Source organism: Daucus carota, chromosome 4, assembly GCF_001625215.2.
Source record: "Daucus carota subsp. sativus chromosome 4, DH1 v3.0, whole genome shotgun sequence".
NCBI classification, from domain to species: Eukaryota; Viridiplantae; Streptophyta; class Magnoliopsida; order Apiales; family Apiaceae; genus Daucus; species Daucus carota.
In genome coordinates, this window is record NC_030384.2 from 50124400 (window position 1) to 50143863 (window position 19464).

At 33.5% G+C, this 19464-nt stretch overlaps 2 protein-coding genes across 2 annotated transcripts; both read left to right on the forward strand.

Moving 5' to 3' along the window:
* Positions 1 to 425: 425 nt before the first annotated feature.
* On the forward strand, positions 426 to 5020 carry LOC108215635 (phosphoenolpyruvate carboxykinase (ATP) 1). The gene is made up of 12 exons (XM_017388157.2): positions 426 to 846; positions 1119 to 1309; positions 1540 to 1693; positions 1793 to 1877; positions 2498 to 2598; positions 2730 to 3028; positions 3129 to 3302; positions 3372 to 3437; positions 3618 to 3796; positions 3874 to 4043; positions 4385 to 4553; positions 4656 to 5020. Exons 1-12 carry the CDS (start codon positions 602 to 604, stop codon positions 4797 to 4799), a joined length of 1977 nt encoding a protein of 658 aa, XP_017243646.1. The 5' UTR covers positions 426 to 601; the 3' UTR covers positions 4800 to 5020.
* Positions 5021 to 7311: 2291 nt separating this feature from the next.
* On the forward strand, positions 7312 to 10365 carry LOC108215581 (probable beta-1,4-xylosyltransferase IRX9H). The gene is made up of 3 exons (XM_017388082.2): positions 7312 to 8293; positions 9389 to 9638; positions 9738 to 10365. The coding sequence occupies exons 1-3, from the start codon at positions 7551 to 7553 to the stop codon at positions 9906 to 9908; spliced, it is 1164 nt and encodes a 387-aa protein (XP_017243571.1). The 5' UTR covers positions 7312 to 7550; the 3' UTR covers positions 9909 to 10365.
* The last annotated feature ends 9099 nt before the right edge of the window (positions 10366 to 19464 follow it).

Below are 19464 nucleotides of genomic sequence, written 5' to 3' on the forward strand. Positions count from 1 at the left end.
CGTCCCTATTTATCTGTCCACTTTGGAAGTGAAAATTTGTCCCTATTTATCTGTCCATTTATACTTTCAAAACTAATTTAATGATAGTTTTTCAAATATATCTACATAATTTCAATTTTCAAGGCTTGACTTATTTAAAACTTGGTTGAATTCATGTTTTCAAGACATAAAGTAGGGGTATTCCACCATTTTCAAGATATTAATTAGAGGTATTTAATGAAAAAGTTTATACAATCAAGTATTTCTTGGTATGTGTTTTTTTTTCCAAAATGGACAGATAAAAAGGGACGGAGGGAGTATTTTGTATTTGGTCATTACGTAAAGAGTAGAACGACGGTGCTAAAAAATTCGTATTCCCCTTCACAGCTGCCAAGATCCATATGTGTGCATGAAGCCTATATAAGGCAGTAGTGCCAAACGATAACATCATCGTTTGTTCTCTCTCTCCCTCCCTCTCCTCTCTCTCTCTCTCTCTCTCTCTTCCCCTCTCTCTCTGACTCTCTCCCTCTCTCTGATTCTCTCTCCTCTCTCTCTCTCTCTCTGACTCTCTCCCTCTCTCCGACTCTCTCCCCTCTCTCTCTCTCTGTACACAGAAGTGACAATGATGAGTGGAAATCTAGCAAAGATCGATACAAGAACGAAAAGAGATGATGAGGAGATCTGTCACGACGACAGTGCCACGCCAGTGAAAGCGCAGACCATCGACGAGTTACATTCGCTTCAGATGAAGAAATCAGCTCCTTCTACTCCAATCAAAGGTGGTGGTGCAGGTAGCGCAAGATCTTCATTCGATTCTGCAGTCTCTGATCAAGACCACCGAAATAAACAGCAACTCCAGTCCATCAGGTCCGCTCTTCGTCATTAACATTGTTCTATGCTTCTAATTAAAATAAGATCATCGATGTAATTTTTTATTAAAGATTAAAAGAAAAATTGTTAATGTTAGAATATATGATTATGATCCTCTTAAGTGCTCCCGTCCTCCCAACACATTGAGGATTAAGGAGAACGAGTCACTTAATATAATATCAGAGTTTAGGCGGAAGTCCTCTTCCTGGCGTCTCGACATTTTAGGAGAACGGGTTACTTAACAGCTACTAACACACGTAAACTGGCAGTGCATCACTGGCATCATTGACAAGAGAGACCGGGCCGAAGGTGGTGAAAGGGGATCCAGCATCAACCAGGAAAGCTGCAGAAACTCCGAAACTATCCTCTCATCATGCTACTGCTACTGCTACTCCTACTCCTAATATCAGTGATAGTTCCCTCAAATTCACTCACATCCTCTACAATCTCTCCCCGGCAGGTATTTTCGTAGAATTATGCATACAAATTATTTCCCTTCCTTTTAATAAATTAACAGGGCTTGTAGAATAGATAAATATTTCGTTTATATTTATTGGTAAAATATTTGTTTTCCTGAAAAAGTCAATTGTTTTTAATGACAAGGGATGAGACGTTGAGTTGCCATGAAACTTTACTCGAAATGTGAATTTCATTGCAAGTTAATTACAATTTTTCAATGTGTAAATGTAGAGCTTTACGAGCAAGCTATCAAGTATGAGAAAGGGTCATTCATAACTTCAAGCGGAGCTCTAGCCACGCTTTCTGGTGCAAAAACAGGGCGATCTCCCAGAGACAAACGTGTCGTTAAAGATGAGTCCACCGCGAAGGAGCTCTGGTGGGGAAAGTAAGTCTTTAGAATCCGTGTTAATATGCATCAATTTTGGACCTGTTTATTAGTTTATCATGTCCATTAATTTTATATTTGTGATTTAATCTTGTGCAGGGGATCACCCAATATTGAGATGGATGAGCAGACATTCTTGGTCAACAGAGAACGAGCTGTTGATTACTTGTGCTCTTTGGACAAGGTACTTATTATTTAAATTACAAGATAAGAACAAATTACTGAGATGATTAACGCTTTAAGCCTTTAATATATGACAAGAGTACTATGTTTAAATTAAAGAATCAGATAGCAATTCAATACATGTGACTTGTTATAATATAACATAAGATCCATTCGAGGTCTTCCTCTAACTCTATTAAGGTTTTAGATGGACTGATTCTGAACATGATAGCAATTCTCAGTTATGGGCGCCGTAATCCACTCTTCAACCCAAAAAATGAAATTGAGTGAGGGAGAGTGTTGAGATATAGCATAAGATCCATTTGAGACCTTCCTCCTTAAAGTTTTAGATCGACTGGTGCTCAACAAATGTAATGTAATGTGTAATCCTCGTATGTAATGTGTGATCCTCGTATAATAACAAATTCAATCCTATCATTGTCTATCGGATGCTTGATTTTATCTACACTTATGTCATTGTGGATAGAAGCAGTTGTGGTGCATATAAATACACTGTTTGTTTCTGTTGTTGTTTAGATATGATGATGCAAGCATAACTGCACTACAATATTATTTCATATCTGTTGATTTCGTCTCAGAGTTCAAATGATCATAACTCAGACATGTAATTTTGCATTTCAGGTTTTTGTAAACGACCAGTACCTTAATTGGGATCCAAATCACCGTATCAAAGTCCGTATTGTATCTGCCAGAGCTTACCATTCCTTATTCATGCATAACATGTAAGCCTATGAAACTAAAGCAGTGCTGGTTGTCTAAATTATAGTAATCTGAATAGATGTGCATTGATGCATATGAGTTCATCTAATTGCAAATTGCAAAGATGCTACATGTTTAACTCCGTGAATTTCAGGTGTATCCGACCAACACCTGAAGAATTGGAAGATTTTGGCACCCCAGACTTTACAATTTACAACTCTGGACAATTCCCATGTAACCGATATACTCACTACATGACCTCGTCTACTAGTATAGATATTAATCTTGCTAGAAGAGAAATGGTCATTCTCGGGACTCAATATGCTGGGGAAATGAAAAAAGGCTTGTTCAGCCTAATGCACTATCTCATGCCTAAGCGTCAAATTTTGTCTCTGCATTCTGGTTGCAATATGGGAAAAGATGGCGATGTAGCCCTCTTCTTCGGGCTATCAGGTTCTTGATTCTTATTTCTCAATCGTCAAACAGACAAGAAAAAATGAATTATCCTCCTTTTTTTTCTAACAGTTTGTATGCTCTGTGATTTTTCACTCAGGTACCGGCAAAACTACATTATCCACGGATCATAATAGGTACTTGATTGGAGACGATGAGCATTGCTGGAGTGAGAATGGTGTGTCAAATATTGAGGGAGGATGCTATGCAAAGTGCATTGACCTTGTGAGGGAGAAAGAGCCTGATATCTGGAACGCCATCAAGTTTGGAACAGGTACTAATATCTTAAGCCGGGTAAATATCTTATTTGAAATGAAGTTCATTGGTGTTTTGTCTGTGACAGTGGTCGAAAATGTGGTGTTTGATGAGCATACCAGAGAAGTAGACTACTCAGATAGATCTGTATCAGGTACATTACTAAATCATGATTCTTAGAGTAGTTAACATTAGATGCAATTTGAAAGGCAAAATAAGAAACTCACAAGGCTTGATTTGTTAACAATTTAAAATTCACAAATCATGATTTTTGGACTTTGCACAAGACATTCAAAACTAATGATATTTTTCTGTTTACAAATTTGAATTTTAGAGAATACTCGAGCAGCATACCCAATAGAGTACATTCCTAATGCCAAAATACCTTGTGTTGGTCCTCACCCGAAGAATGTCATTCTTCTTGCCTGCGATGCATTTGGCGTGCTTCCACCAGTGAGCAAACTGAGCTTGGCACAGACAATGTATCACTTCATTAGTGGCTACACTGCTCTGGTAAGTGATTTCCTAAATTTACACGACTTGTAGATTCCGGTTTCTGAAGTAATACTTACTAATGATATAATCTGCAGGTGGCAGGAACAGAGGATGGTATAAAGGAGCCACAAGCTACATTCTCAGCCTGTTTTGGAGCAGCATTCATAATGCTCCATCCTACCAAGTACGCAGCCATGCTGGCTGAGAAAATGAAAAAACACGGCGCTACAGGTTGGCTAGTTAACACAGGCTGGTCTGGTGGAAGGTACTAATGGACACAGACACATCCACATACTCCTTCCATCTTAATTCTTTTGTATTGTTTGACTCTTTGTGATCAAATTGACCAAACTTTGACTGGTAATTAGTAATTATTCTTACATGATCCTGAAAATCGAAAAAATACGTTTTAGAGCAGAATAGATGTAGATTCTAGTAATATGTTTTTTTATATTTTTTTTCAATTATTCAAAAGATGTAAGTTTTAGTCAAAATTTGGTCAATTTGACCACAAAAAGTCGAACAAGACAAAAGAATTTGGACGAGGGAATATTAAAGATTTTGGTTTCTTGTATTCTAAAATTAAGGCTTTCGTTCCATCCTTAGGTACGGATCAGGCAACCGTATCAAACTGGCCTACACCCGAAAAATCATCGATGCCATCCACTCAGGGAGCCTTCTGAATGCAGACTATTCCAAAACTGAAGTGTTCGGGCTCGAAATCCCTACTGTAGTCGAGGGGGTGCCTTCAGAAATTCTCGACCCTGTGAACACGGTAAGTTAAATAATTTCATTTAAGTCTGCAATATTTGCTAGTATTTCTAGCTGTAGTGAGAGTTCTAGTGAAGCTAATGCTGTTTACATTGTGTTAATGTAGTGGTCAGACAAGAAAGCTTACAATGACAACTTGTTGAACTTGGGTGGTCTGTTCAAGAGGAACTTTGAGGTATTTTTGAACCACAAGATTGGAACAGATAACAAATTGGCTGAGGAGATTCTGGCAGCTGGTCCGAGATTTTAGATTCAGCAGAAGCAGTCATGTGAGAACAACAATATGAAGAAACAGAAGATGTAACAAACAGAGAAACGCGCCAAAATCAAGCTAAATATTTTTAATAAATGGGAAATTTTGAGAACATTCAATATTAACTATAACTGGTACTTGGTGCATGACAAGCAAAATTTGTATTTTTGATACATTTTCACAATTAAGTTGAATATGGTCAGTATTCTTTTTCTCTCTTTTTTTTTTGAGTATTTGATATGTTTTTTTTTAAAAAAAATTTTATGTGCAGTCATCAAACACAGAGTAAATCAAACACAGAGTAAAACATATATATGTTCACTTGCATCGCAACTCAGCAGCTTTACCCATTTTATGCATCTTCTGGTGAGTTTAACTTTGAAAAAGGAAGAAAAAGATTGCATTTTCAAGAATATTTGCATTTATAGAGTGCATTCATTTCTGGGTGTTGACAATAGTTTTTTTTTTCCTTGCTAAATTTGTTGACAAGAGTTGGCAGAAAAAATTGTGCACTGTTTAATCTAACAATATCTATACTATCCTATACTATATTATAATTCGTACAAATTTTAGTACTTTTTCTATACAAGCAGAAGTATACGACATATCAAGATTGTTAAACATTTTAAATACTAAAAACATTCATCTTGTGTTATACAAGACAAAAACTTTATCATTGTCTTTTTAAATATAATTTATAATTAATTGAAAAAAAGTGAAACTACTATTAATAACATATATTAATACTAATAAATACTTATAAACAGATGTATAACTTATAAAGGAAAAACTAGAAGTCAAATTAAAAATTTATATAAATAAGCGTGAATATTCTTAACTAATATTCTTTTTCTTATAAATAAAAAATAAAAATTATTAATTTATAATTTGTTTAGTTTAGTACTCCCTCTATAGGACTAGAATTCTACAACATATCAAGATTGTTAAATAATTTTAAATACTAAAAGCACTCGTCTTGTATTACAAGACAAAAACTTTATCGCTATCCTTTTAAATATACTTTATAATTGGCTGAAAAAGAGTGAAACTACTATTAATAACATATATTAATACTACTAAATACTTATAAATAGATGTATAACTTATAAAAGACAAACTAGAAGTCAAATAAAAAAATTTATATAAATAAGCATGAATATTCTTAACTAATATTCTTTTTCTTATAAATAAAAAAATATTAATTTATAATTTATAATTAGGTAAAAATAAAAAAATAAAACTATCATCAATAACATATATTAATATATAGATGAAAATAATACTCCCTCTGTCTCATTTTAACTGATGTTTGACTTTCTAGCACGTATATTGAGATGTAAAAAAACAATATCTACACTTAATAAAATAATTCAATTCTTATATCAAATAAAAGTTTAGGTTCTAAACTTTTATTTGATATAAATTTTATAAAAAATTATTATGTTTAGATGTGATTTTTTTAACATCTAAAAATACGTGTAAAAAAGTCAAAAGCAGTTAAAATGGGACGGAGGGAGTATATATTATTTGTACTACCTTTTTATGTTATATAAATAAATATTTTAAAAGCTATATGTCTACGAGATAACATAATCGATTTTTCAACAATAATTTCAATACATTATCTTATAATAATTCATATAAAAATTATAATGACCTTAAAACTAAAATTATAAATATTATTCTTTATCGTTTCACAACATGAATAAGTCATGTACACTTTGATTAGAATGATGGATACCTCTAGGGTTTGAGCAGGGTCTAGAAACATAAATATTAGTTATATAATACGTTTAACTTAGTTTTTACGTTGAAAAATTAGTTTATGTATCTCTCCAACACAATTTTAGCCGATGTTAAACAAAATATGTTAAAAAAATGTTGAACTCAAATTATATATGTGTTGAATGTATAAAATTTGTAAGTTTGTACCAGAACCCACCTCTATATATATATATATATATATATTTTATTCTCATATCTAATTTTATTTTGCACTATATATATATATATATAATATGATTTTATTCTCATATTTAATTGTATTTTACACGATTTGGATATTTATTCAATATATTTTGATAGGGAATAAAGAATTTCATGTTGACTGCGAAATCAAAAGATTTAAAGAAGCAATTCGATAGAAAACTTTTTATTTCCTTCTTCTGTCCCGACAAAGCATGATACTAAAATACTCCCTCTGTCCCTTTTTACATGTCTATTTTGATTTTTGACTAGTCAAATTGATTATATTTTGACTGAAATTTACATATATCAGATAATTGAGAAAAATAATAAAACTTATATCATTAGAAAGTATATTTAGTCTATTTTAATATGCAACTTTCAGATTTTAGAAATAATGAATAGATAATTTGTAATATTTAATCAAAAATTGGTCAATTTAACTCGGGAGTAGTAATTAGTCTGCAGATTAATTAACATAATCTGAATTGCCCATGAATCATGATAATTAAATACTTTTATAAATAAAAACATGTAGTAATTCAATGTAGTAATGGAATAAGCAGATGAATTAATACAACTCCGAGTCTCCAACAAGCTCCACCCTGTTTGTCAGCACATGCCCCCCTTCCCCTTCTCCAATTATTTCCATTTAACTTGAATTTCCAAATCTAATCACTTTCTCTCTCCTAGGGTTTCAAATCAATCCCCGATTTTAATCCCCAATCATCTCTCCATCTCTCTCTCTCTCTCTCATTTCTATGATCTACACTCATCTCCCCAATGGCTTCAATACGACGATCTCTCTCGCCGTATCACGACCGTTCGCACACTAACGGCGGCAGCCCCTTCTCCGTCAACTCTCCGTCACACAAAAACGCTAACAGATCTTCCTCCTACTCTCTCTCCCGATTTCTCGCCGCTCTCTCTCTCCAGCGACATTCTCGGAAGGCACAGCCGTTCTGGCGAAAATCACTCTTCAGGTGCTTGATTTTGTTTATGTTAGGGTTTTTATTGGGATTAGCGCCGTTTAATGAGGTTGATGTCGTGTCAAATCATGATTTTACTTTCGAGATCATTAAGCCTCCGCCGGTTAATGTTATCGAAAACGACGTCGTTATGAACCATCCGGTTCAGCTTGGGGAGCGGAAGCTGGAGAAGAGTGTGGAGCTTGTGTATCGAAAAGAGTTGATTGTTGTTACACCTACGTATAATCGGGCTTTGCAGGCATATTATTTGGGTAGGTTGGGGAATTTGCTTAGGCTCGTGCCTCCTCCGTTGATTTGGATTGTGGTGGAAATGAATGAGGCGTCGATGGAGACAGCGGAGATTTTGAGGAATACCGGGGTTATGTATAGGCATTTAGTGTGTACGAAGAATTCTACGAGTGTTAAGGATAGAGGTGTGCATCAGAGGAATACCGCGCTTGAACATATTGAGCGGCACAAGCTTGATGGTATTGTTTACTTTGCGGATGATGATAATGTGTATTCGCTTGAGCTGTTTGATAATATTAGAGAAATCAGGTATATGGTTTTCTCTAACAAGTTAATATTGTTACGTTTCCGTATGAATCTTTAAATTTGAACTCATGTTTCTAAGTTCTAACTATAGTTCTAAAAAGTGTTTAAGATTTTAGTTGCTTACCGGCATTGAATGCTTGTAGTTAAGTTGTTCTTTGCTGAAGCTTGATTTAGTAGAATTGAATTATTAGATATGATTGTTAAATCTGTGCCCTTGGAACACCCGTGGTCGTAGATCTGAAAAAATACATAAAATCTGCAATTCAGTACTGTTATTGCAGTTATCGTGTTTTCAAGTTTAATTTCCAGTCACATACACTGTTAAATTGCATAGCAAGCAGTTAAGTAGGAGTTCCACATACATATTGTCATTGAATTGGTCATTGCTGAGGACCTGAGGTACTCTGTTCTATTATTAGATCATAATTTGGTCTATGCTCAATTGTCCGTATTTTGTTTCTATATGTTCCTCACGATTTATTTCATATTTGAATATCTTTTATATACTAATACACCCTAAAAATGTCTATAAAACCAAACAAACTAAATTCCCCAAGGCAAGCATCTGTGACTGGAAATGGTTACCCTAAATACATTATTTCTGATGATGGTTACTCGTCTATAGTCTGTCGTCGAAATTGTGCATTTATATTGTGAGCACCTGCTCATGGATGGCATATTCTATTAAATGTTTTATATATCTTCTTTTCTTTTTTGGATAAGACATGTTAGGCTATGGGCAACATGCTCTTGCCATGTGTATTTATTCGCTTTAGCAGATTGAGCTTGTGGAACAGAAATTGGTTTGATAATGGAACTATTGGCTTGTTTCTCTATTCAGCTATCATTCTAATGTCTAGTTGTGGACCTCTTTTCTGTTTTATGACAAAATAATGACAAGAAAGAAGAAAAGTCTTTGGTGATGTCCTGAATTGAAATTTGGTTAGATGGTTAGAACATACATATTGTCGCAGCTTTTAACTATATGGGAACAAGCTGAAGTCTAATGTGGTCTTGATTTGATTCAGTGGTGGAATGCCAGAATGTTATTGAATATATGTGTGATACATATTAATATATAATTAATTCTGATATTAGGCGGTTCGGCACATGGCCGGTGGCCATGCTTGCACAGAGCAAAAACAAGGCTGTCTTGGAAGGTCCAGTATGCAATGGAAGTGCAGTTATTGGATGGAACACAAATGAGAAAAGTAAAATTCTTCGTAGGTTCCATGTTGACATGTCAGGATTTGCCTTTAATAGCACCATATTATGGGACCCAAAGAGGTGGAAGCGACCCACCACAGAACCAATTCGACAGTTAGATACTGTGAAGGAGGGTTTCCAGGTAAGCATCATTTAGTGCATCTTAAGATGGCAGTCAGTTTTGTTCACAGTTAAATTGTCATTAACATTACATAAATTCATCTACCCTGTGTTTTATTAGGAAACCACCTTTATAGAACAAGTAGTAGAGGACGAAAGCCAAATGGAAGGAATTCCCCAGGATTGCTCGAGGATCATGAACTGGCACCTCCATATAGAAGCTCGGGATCTTGTTTATCCTGATGGTTGGTTGCTTCCGAAGAACCTTGATGTTGTCCTACCTATTAAATGATGGGATTCAATTTTGTGACACTTTATCTTGTGTGTGATGTTCATTTCTGACTTCTTCTTCAAAGGAAGAATATGTGATCTTGAATTTGTTGGTCGGGGGTTCAATGTGGCGTGTGCAAATTCATACTCTGAGCAACAGAGTTCGGATCTCATTCTTTCAAGGCAATTGGTAATTCTGTGTCTGCTTATTTCCCGACCGGATAATTGTGGCTCTCTGGGTCTTTAGGCAGCAACAGCAGCAGCACTGCCAAAAATTCTGGCAGTCCAAACATAGAAAGAAGTTTATAGAAACTTAATTCAGATTATTCTTTTGGAAAAACAACATTACAGTGTTATTATTGTAAATCTGGAGTTTTCCTGTGAGGTGAGGGTGTTATTATTATATTTACTTTAGCCAAAACATCATATTATATGAATACATTTTGAATGAATACCAGAAAATATCAATTCTAGTAGAATAGTTGTGTTTCCGGTCAGAGCTGCATTTGTTTCTCCTCTTCATTCCCCCTCTGGTTCTCCGTTCATAAGAATTCTAATTAATTGGAAATTTTGTTACTATATTAACAGCATATTATTTTTGTATATTAAATGTTTCTGTGAGCCTTGATATGAAGCAATGTTATGTCAATACTGATAGCCCCATTTCCGTTATTAGATAATAATGTTATTAAGTATATGTGCAACTGTAAAGTTATGTTAAAAAAAAAAATTACAGAAGTATTTGGACTTTTTTTTATAAGTCTATAGAGACTACCGAATATTTGCCAAAAATTCCCAGAAAAAATTCCCAACAATTTGGACTTAATTTTGTTAGTTTATCTATGTACATTAATGCTCTAGACCGCAAAGATAGAATTCTTTATATTTAATAAAAAGAATTATGAAGGAGAATTACATTAAAAATCTAATATTCAGAATATAGACCTAATGATCCAATTCGTATTATGTTATCCAACTATTGTGTATATATTGCATAAAGATTGTACCACTCACTTAGGCCCAAATATTCTGGACCGTTAAAGTCTAATTGAACTTACTAGCCCATTACCCGCCATCTATTTCATCATTTTTAGTTCTAAATTCAAAGTGTTTAAAGTTTTAGTATTTAAATTTCAAAGTCTCATGTTGATATTTTAGTTATACTAATTAACTTATACAAAGTTTACAATTACAGCAACAAGCCAAATATAAATTATACAATCAGTAAACATAAATTTTTTTTGGATAAATTGAATTTTATTTGGATGTGAGTTCCTGAAAATATGAATTCAAAGTAATTTACTTAAAAATATATAATTATATCTACTAATAATTAAAATTTTAATGTATTGTTGCAGTGTATCATGCCTCTTTGCTCCCTCTTTGCCTGGGAGTGTAAATGTCAAGTTTCTAGCAGCACCAGATAAAGTCTAATTGAATATGCAAACATTATTCTTATGTTAACTACTAATTTGTCTTGTACGTGACATGTCAGTTCGGCTAGTTATATAAGATGAGACGTAAATTTCACCTTTAGTTCAATTCTTATCTATAGTATGAACTCTCATAGTCTCATGATGAACAATGTAGATTAAATACTGGTTTTTTTGGCTACAGTTTTTTCAAATACGAAAACTTCTCACATTTTCTCCATACCAATATTAGCACTTATCACGCGGATAATTTTGGTGTTCAGACGGCAACTTTGCATATACATAGTGCTTTGTGACGAGGGGACTGATGTCTGAGTACTCGACGCTTTCATTGCCTATCAACTCATGTCAGCCTTTGACTGGATTAGCTAGTGCTTCTGTAGTCCTGATGGTTGATGTTCATCTCCTGATTTCGCACACACAAATGATATGAATTAATTATACATATCTGTTGTTTGTGGAAATTGACCTTTGTGAAAGGCACCAGGAAAAGCAATGGTGATCCTGTGGAGTTTGATTGTTTCAAGTATATTTGGTTTCATAATTCTGTAGTGCCTGATCATGTCTTGTTCGACTTCTTTGCATCTTTCTTTTTCTGATAAGTCAATTTGCAAAATTGAGTGCTGACTATCCAGATGGTCAACTTGTGAAACAGAACAGGATAAGGTTTCAGAACACTAGCATTTTGTATAGAAGAGGATTTTAAATTTCAAACCACTATCTCTAGGCGGTGCTTGTTTCTTTTCACTTGTAAGCAAAGTTTCCTAGTTTGAATTTATGTTTAGACATTACCTTTTAAGCTAATTCTGTTCCTCCATCTGTCATTCTTATGTGAGCAGTAGTATTATATGACAAATAATACTCTGATTCATACTTTATATAAGAACCGCTCTATGAAAATCCATTTTAGCGTGAGAATGATGGGTTTTTTTGAAAAGTACTGAACAATTGTTCTCAGTGTTCTTATATGAATCGATACCCGTACTCGAAAGTATGATTTTGGGAAATATATCCAGCTAGAGTGAAGTAGAGAGATTGTTTACGCCGAATTTAAATGGTTATAGATAAATTAGATATTTTTTATCTTTAATTTGCCGTCACTCCACAAGATTCCAATATTCTAGTTTACAGAAATACGTGTATGATTAAGCATTTTAGTTTGAACAGTTGAATCCAAACATTAACATCTTTCATGGTGGATTTGACTACAAGCATGTAAAGATAAACATGACTCAAATCCAATTTGGTAGCAGTGAGAAAACATGAGCAAAGATAGCTGGGCCAAAAGTGCCACTTTTGTTGCTACACAATCCGGATTTTCGTTCTAAATGAGAGACTGTACAATATCTTATATATGTAGAGACAAAATTAAGTTTTTCCAAAATATGTGAAGCAAGCAATGGCCCTAAAGCCAATGTCACGTACCCTACAAATTACAGACTCTATGACTGCATAAGTGGTAGGGGCGTCACAGTCAAAATCAGCTTTCCATAATTTACATATATATTTTATATTTTCATATATTTTTATCTAACAGTTTGAAAAATCACGGGGTCCTAGTGATAAGGGATAGTCAACATCAACTTTCGGGTTCATAATTTATTTATATTCTACATTTTCATATATTTTTACCTAACAGTTTGAGAAATTACGGGATCCTAGTGATAAGGGACGGCACAGTCAAAATCAGCTTTCCATAATTTACATATATATTTTATGTTTTCATATATTTTTATCTAACAGTTTGAAAAATCACGGGGTCCTAGTGATAAGGGATAGTCAACATCAACTTTCGGGTTCATAATTTATTTATATTCTACATTTTCATATATTTTTACCTAACAGTTTGAGAAATTACCGGGTCCTAGTGATAAGGGACGGCACAGTCAACATCAGCTTTCGGGTTCATAATTTATATATAATCTACGGTTTCATATATGTATATGTATACTTAACGATTGAGAGATTACGGGATCCTGATCATAGTATAGAACGACACATAATTTTATATATTCTACATTTTTATATATTTATTTATACCTGACGAATTGAGAAATTTCAGGTCTTGTCGGGTACCGCGGGTGGTACCAAATGAATAGCACTAAATGACAGTCGTAAAGTCATGGCTGAGTGCATGTTACAGCAGAGGTTAAAAATGGTCCACCATTTGTCCATTTGATAGCAACGCAAATCGGGACCCTAGCTAGCGGAACGCAACGAGGGCTCTTTATAAATTGGGTTTGGAAACCAAGTCCATACGGCTCTGCAATTCTCTGCGTTTTGTTTGATGCCACACGATTGGCATCTTTGAATGGTGATTCAACTTTGGAATTATGTAAAAGATTATAGCTAGCTTGGTGGTGTGGTAAAAGCCGTATTCGTTTCATAATTAAACTCTTAGCTTTTTATCTATCAGACGATATGACTAGCTCCATCCTCATCCAAATGGACAGTTCTCTAAAACAAATTCCATATTAATTTTTTAGATTGAAAGAAGGCCAAGGCTTGGAAACTGAAAGACGTGTATTTGTTGCCAATGTGGCATTTGTAAACTAGACAAGAGGATAATTCCGACAACTAATTGATCAAAGTTTGAAGAATGATAACGGTCGGATTTGATGAGTTGTAAATTTGAGTCCTGCCATGGTTCCTAAAATTTTAATTGCAAATATGATGATTGTTTTAATTTTTCCAACCAAGTCAAGTCTCTCATCGGTCATGTTATCCTCATTTTAGTTTTTTTGTTTTTTTACACAATCCTAATTTTAGTGTTGATATCTAATATCATAAATATATTGTTTAGAAAAGTATATATTATGAAAAATACAGTCATATTTTGTTATATTAATATTAGTTGGCCGTTAAATCGCTCACTTAATAATGATCGGTTTTTGACCAATCACTCAATTAATCATAACCAACAATATTATGTATATTCGGTCAATGAAGATGAAAAATAATTATTTTATCAGAACAAAACAACAATATTATGTACATTCGGTCAATCAAGATGGAAAAGAAATATTATCAAAATAAAATTTCAGATTTCAAATGTATATTCGTAAAATATCAAATATTAGACCTGTCGTATATCATGATTGGGATCCCTTCACGTGTAGAAAAATATTGATGAACCGCCAAGTCAAATTAGGGATTTTTTGTGATTTCCAGGGTAAGTAAAATCATGAACCGTTAAACAAAATCGGTGACTTTTGTGATTTTTTGATGGATATTGGAAGTTCTCTTAAATCCAAAATCGATCATTTTTGTTGTTGGATTTGATCTCATTCCACCTTGTATATATGAATCCATGTAGAACCTAATGAATAAGCTGCTCCATTATCAAACTCAAAATTCTCTAGTATGCACATATTAAATCATATCCTAAGAAATGTCAAGACTTCGTAACTTAACCAACACGTTGCATTAACCATATTCACCCCTTTTCTAGGCTATAGATGTAATGAAACGATCCACCTTTCGGCAAAGAAGAGATTGAAATGTGACGACTTGAATAATTTCCTCGCAAATTTATAACTTATCTTTGACGTCTCGAATAACAACGTATCAACGCTTGTAAAGCAACCCAAAGTGTTGATTAGTGGGCATAAATAGTGGACGATTCTTTAATGGAATAATGGGTGAATTTTAAGAAAGACGTTAGCAGGAAAATAAATATAGTAAAAAAGCAAGAAATCCTGTTGCCAAATGTGGATTTAGGCATATGTGTTTGATTTTGGCAAATGACTTGACATAAACGATTAATTTAGGGACAAGTTGTTGAGGTTTGTCGCTGGTTTGGATCTCTCGTTTCTTTTCTACTTTTGTGGAATTCTATGGTGCCCGAATCAACCCTACCACTTCTTCCACCAATAGTGCGGCAGCTAGTTTGCTATTACTTCTTTTTTCATTTTTTTTAATACAGGAGGAATCTGTATTCAGAATTTCTGGTGCGTGTTCATGGAACACATTACGAGCTATTTTTTAGTTATGTGGAAAATTTTGATTGGTGAATGTATGTTGGAATCATTATTATTAATGAGATGGGAAAATGGTTTTTAGTGTGATAGGCACACGTTAGAAAATCGGTTCATATAAATCAGGAATCTTTAATCAAATCGGAGTGTAATTGATAATTTGATGAATTTTTTTAATAATTAATTGGATATCTTTTTTAATAAATCGAAAATCTTTAAAATTTTATCATATTTATTCTTGATATTAAGATATTAATCCTGATCACTTCGAAAATGAACTAAAATCAAAATTTTATTTATTTTAAATAATTTTTATTTTATATTAAATTGACTTGTTTACTAACATGAATTCAACGTGTAATATAAAATTCCGTGTATGAAGCCGGAGAAGCATGACGAGGATGCAATTGGTTGCTGAATTAGCAAGGTCAGTAAAGTGATTAGAGATACTAATACAGGTGTTGAATCAGCACGGCAAGCACTAACCAATCGGAATAAATTCCAATTAACAAAAAAACCAAGCCCCGCCACGTGGCAAGATATGATTCGATGCTGAAGTGACACAACAAGATGTGCTGGACAATGTTGTTGTACGTTGAGGTTGATATCTCACACAAAGCAAGCACCAGTATTCGTAGATTCCCCCATAAAAAGCCAACCAAAACGCACTGTTTTATTATCAACAAAGCATCTACACACGCAGCACGAGTTAACGTTGTAAGATTTTAATGAAATCGTTTAAATGTACTTGAAGAAATACATGATCTCGGACCAAGAAAAACAAAAGATGTTTATTATTATTGCATGCAGTTCTGAGAGGCGTGTAATTAGGGCTGTAAATCGATACGGACTATCCGGTGTCTCGGCTCATATCCGGCTCGAAAATATGATACATGTCTCATATCCGTTTTGAAAACGATCCAAATCTGGCGGAAAAATTAAGCCCGTATAATATATGATCCCGGATACGAGCACACCTATACCCGCTCAGATTCGGTCTCATATAATTTTTCATAATATGATCCTACCCGAATAACCGAATATGATCCACGGTTCATATTCGATTCAAACTCATATAACATATTATATTTTAACACCATCATATTTGTAAGTAAATAATCATCATTTTATAAAATTGTAATATCTTATTTAAGTTTATATCTTCATAAAATATGATTTATTTAATGTGATTATGCTTATTATCTTCATATATATATTTAATAAATGATATATACCAACACATAACTATAAGTTTTAATTCAAAATTATTATATTTTATAATATTATGTTTACTTAGACTAAATGATAATTATTTGAACAACTGAAATAATAATGATATTTGACGTTAGTGGATCATATCCGGCTCATATTAGATGGATCATAAACTACCCGGTTAAAAAATAGAAAATACGATACTGGATCATATCCGGTTCAGATCCGAATCTCAAATACCCGGGATCGGTTTATACCCGAATAAAACGATCCCGGACCCAAATCTGGACAAGCTAAAAATAATATGATCCAGTACTTGAGTAGAGGGGTACCCGGGATCACCCGGATCATTTTACACCCCTACGTGTAATGGATACCAGCAATGTATGCATAAATGTAAGTTTAGTGTTTGCAGGTATCCAATAAGAGCAGACATGAGTTGGACACACAAACTGGGAAGTGCAGGAGTTTGTCTTTCCACAGAGATTTCGAATTTAGGCCCCCATGCATGCATATATGCACATGCATTCATGGTATACGAACTTAGGCACATCACAACTTCAGTTGGTAGGGTACCCTTGATGCTTTTGTCTTTGCACCACTTTCACGGGCAACCAACGGAAAGGTTTGGGTTTTGGACCGTCCACCGTAAAATTGACTGTCGTTTTTAGAATGACATGAATAAAATAAATAGAGTCGAGACTATTTGACAAAAAATGACTGTCGTTTCGAGAATGACATGATTGACTGTAATCAGGTTAAGTATGAAATAAACCGACAATTATTCTGATTCCTGACAATAATGTCATTGACGGAGTTATGTATGAAATAAACTCGATAATTAATCTGATTCTCAACAATATTGTCATTGTCAGGTCTGGTAGGCCAACCAAACCATGTGATGCTATAATCAATTCGTATCAAGTTAAAATGACTATTCAAATAATCGTTAGACTCTATTTCATGTAGCGTTAATCAAAATAAATTTACTAAGCTCTAACCACTAACATATGTGGTCCTTAAATGCACGTACGTGCTGCTAATGTACAGTACCGAGTATTCGAAAGTGATTAAAGATTTATATATGAGTAAATTCGATAGTGAAAATTCCAAGGGGTGAAAAGCTGTTGTTGGTAAGGGTGGGCATGACAGTGCAAGATTATGTTCTGAAAAAAAATCTTCAGTACTTAGAACTTAGCACGTACTATCAACATTATGTATGTATACAGCTCGAGAATGTTGTGAGACATACAGATAAACAACTCGTTTTTTGCATGTAGTAACGGAGTTGGAGCCGTTTGTGCAAGTGTAGTGACGATGTACTTTGGCTCATTTCTTCGGCAAAGTATCTGAGATTGCGTCTCTACGTTGTTATTTGATCGTCTCGATCATATGCTAAATTTAAGCAGCATTGGAATTCTTTGATGGGACTCCTAAGTTGCTTATAAGTTAACAATACACGTGCAGTTTGAGTTAGTTCAAAAAATGCTTATTATTTGTAGAAAGTTAATTATAAGTGAAAATTAATTTTTATTTTATATTTGTTTGACATTTATAACTTATCGGATGTAAAAGTTATTAATATAATAATAAAATATCATGAATTAATTTTTTATAATGATTTCATATATTATTGTGAAATCAAATTTTAAAAACAAAAATAAATCACTAAAAAAATTAAAAATTTTAATTTCTTGAATTCTGACTTATAAGTTGAAAGTTGACTTATAAATTATTTAAACAAATGGTACGGATAATCTAATTCTGATTTCTAAGTTCATAAGGTCGAAAAATTTTTTGGCCAAACAAGTCCATAATAAAAAGAAATGATGAAAACTAACCAGTTATTAAACGATAAATTATTATTTCTATATACTTTTTTTTTGAAACAATTATTTCTATATACTTAATTGCTCACTAAATTTGTTACACAATGCGAATAACAAAAATATTTTTGGTTTGTAAATTGAGTTAAACACCAGGGGACAAAAACATTAAACTAATTCATTCTCTTTTGTCCTCATTATTATTTATCATAATTATAATTATTTAAATACCAACACCCAATATTTCTAAACAATGACCCTGATTATTTTCTAATCCAAAAATATATTATATTTTTGAGTCCGTTCTGTTATTGATTCCTGACATAATGCCAAATTATAGGCACATGTATATATGGCCACACATGAGTGTGGGGTTCTACTATCTAGTGATCCAAGTGGGATAAAATAACACAAAAGAAACAATTATAATAAGTAAATAAGTAAAAAACTGTATACATATATTAAATAATAAGTAAAAAAATTATAAAATAACACAAAAGAAAACTACCACAACAAATAATAAATAATAATATTTAAATTCGGGATGATACCTAACATTTTTTATATTTAAATGTCCAGAATAAAGCTGGTTTGACAGATTGAAATAAAAACGAAAAAAGAGGGGCAGAGGGGGCAAAGGAGTGCAGAGGCAGGGACACTGTTGAAAATTTGTCATATCTTGAGCAAGTGAACAAAGAGCCACTAGTAGCTGGATTTTGTTTTTTCACTTGGAACCCCCACCCAAATGAAATGCCCCTCAACCTCAAGCAGATACTTTTCTCCAACCTACTAACCATTTCATCACTATCCTCATTCCTCCCCTCTTCTTTTGTACAACACACACTCTCTTCCTAAGATTCCTATTCTTTTCTATCTCACCTACATTCTGCGTCACTCAATTCCCTCATCTTAAATATGTTCCGCAAAATTTACGTTTACAGAGTGGATACTCTTCTTATCTCGATAACAGAATACGTAGCGTAAGTACTTGAGACGAGGACATGCAAGTGTGAGTATTTAAATTTTCCGGAAAAATCTGAAGCATCTCATGTCTAATAGATACCAAGAATCAATGCACCTTTCACTGTAGGCAAAATAGAATACTTGATGTATTCAAATTAAGGAGTTGT

Bases quoted from the DNA above. Each gene is read 5' to 3' on its own strand.
- LOC108215581 (XM_017388082.2), top strand. From the start codon at position 7,551: ATGGCTTCAATACGACGATCTCTCTCGCCGTATCACGACCGTTCGCAC. The intron at 8,294-9,388 runs GTATATGGTTTT...TTCTGATATTAG, and splicing joins GATAATATTAGAGAAATCAG to GCGGTTCGGCACATGGCCGG. The intron at 9,639-9,737 runs GTAAGCATCATT...GTGTTTTATTAG, and splicing joins CTGTGAAGGAGGGTTTCCAG to GAAACCACCTTTATAGAACA.
- LOC108215635 (XM_017388157.2), top strand. From the start codon at position 602: ATGATGAGTGGAAATCTAGCAAAGATCGATACAAGAACGAAAAGAGAT. The intron at 3,438-3,617 runs GTACATTACTAA...TTTGAATTTTAG, and splicing joins CTCAGATAGATCTGTATCAG to AGAATACTCGAGCAGCATAC. The intron at 4,554-4,655 runs GTAAGTTAAATA...GTGTTAATGTAG, and splicing joins TTCTCGACCCTGTGAACACG to TGGTCAGACAAGAAAGCTTA.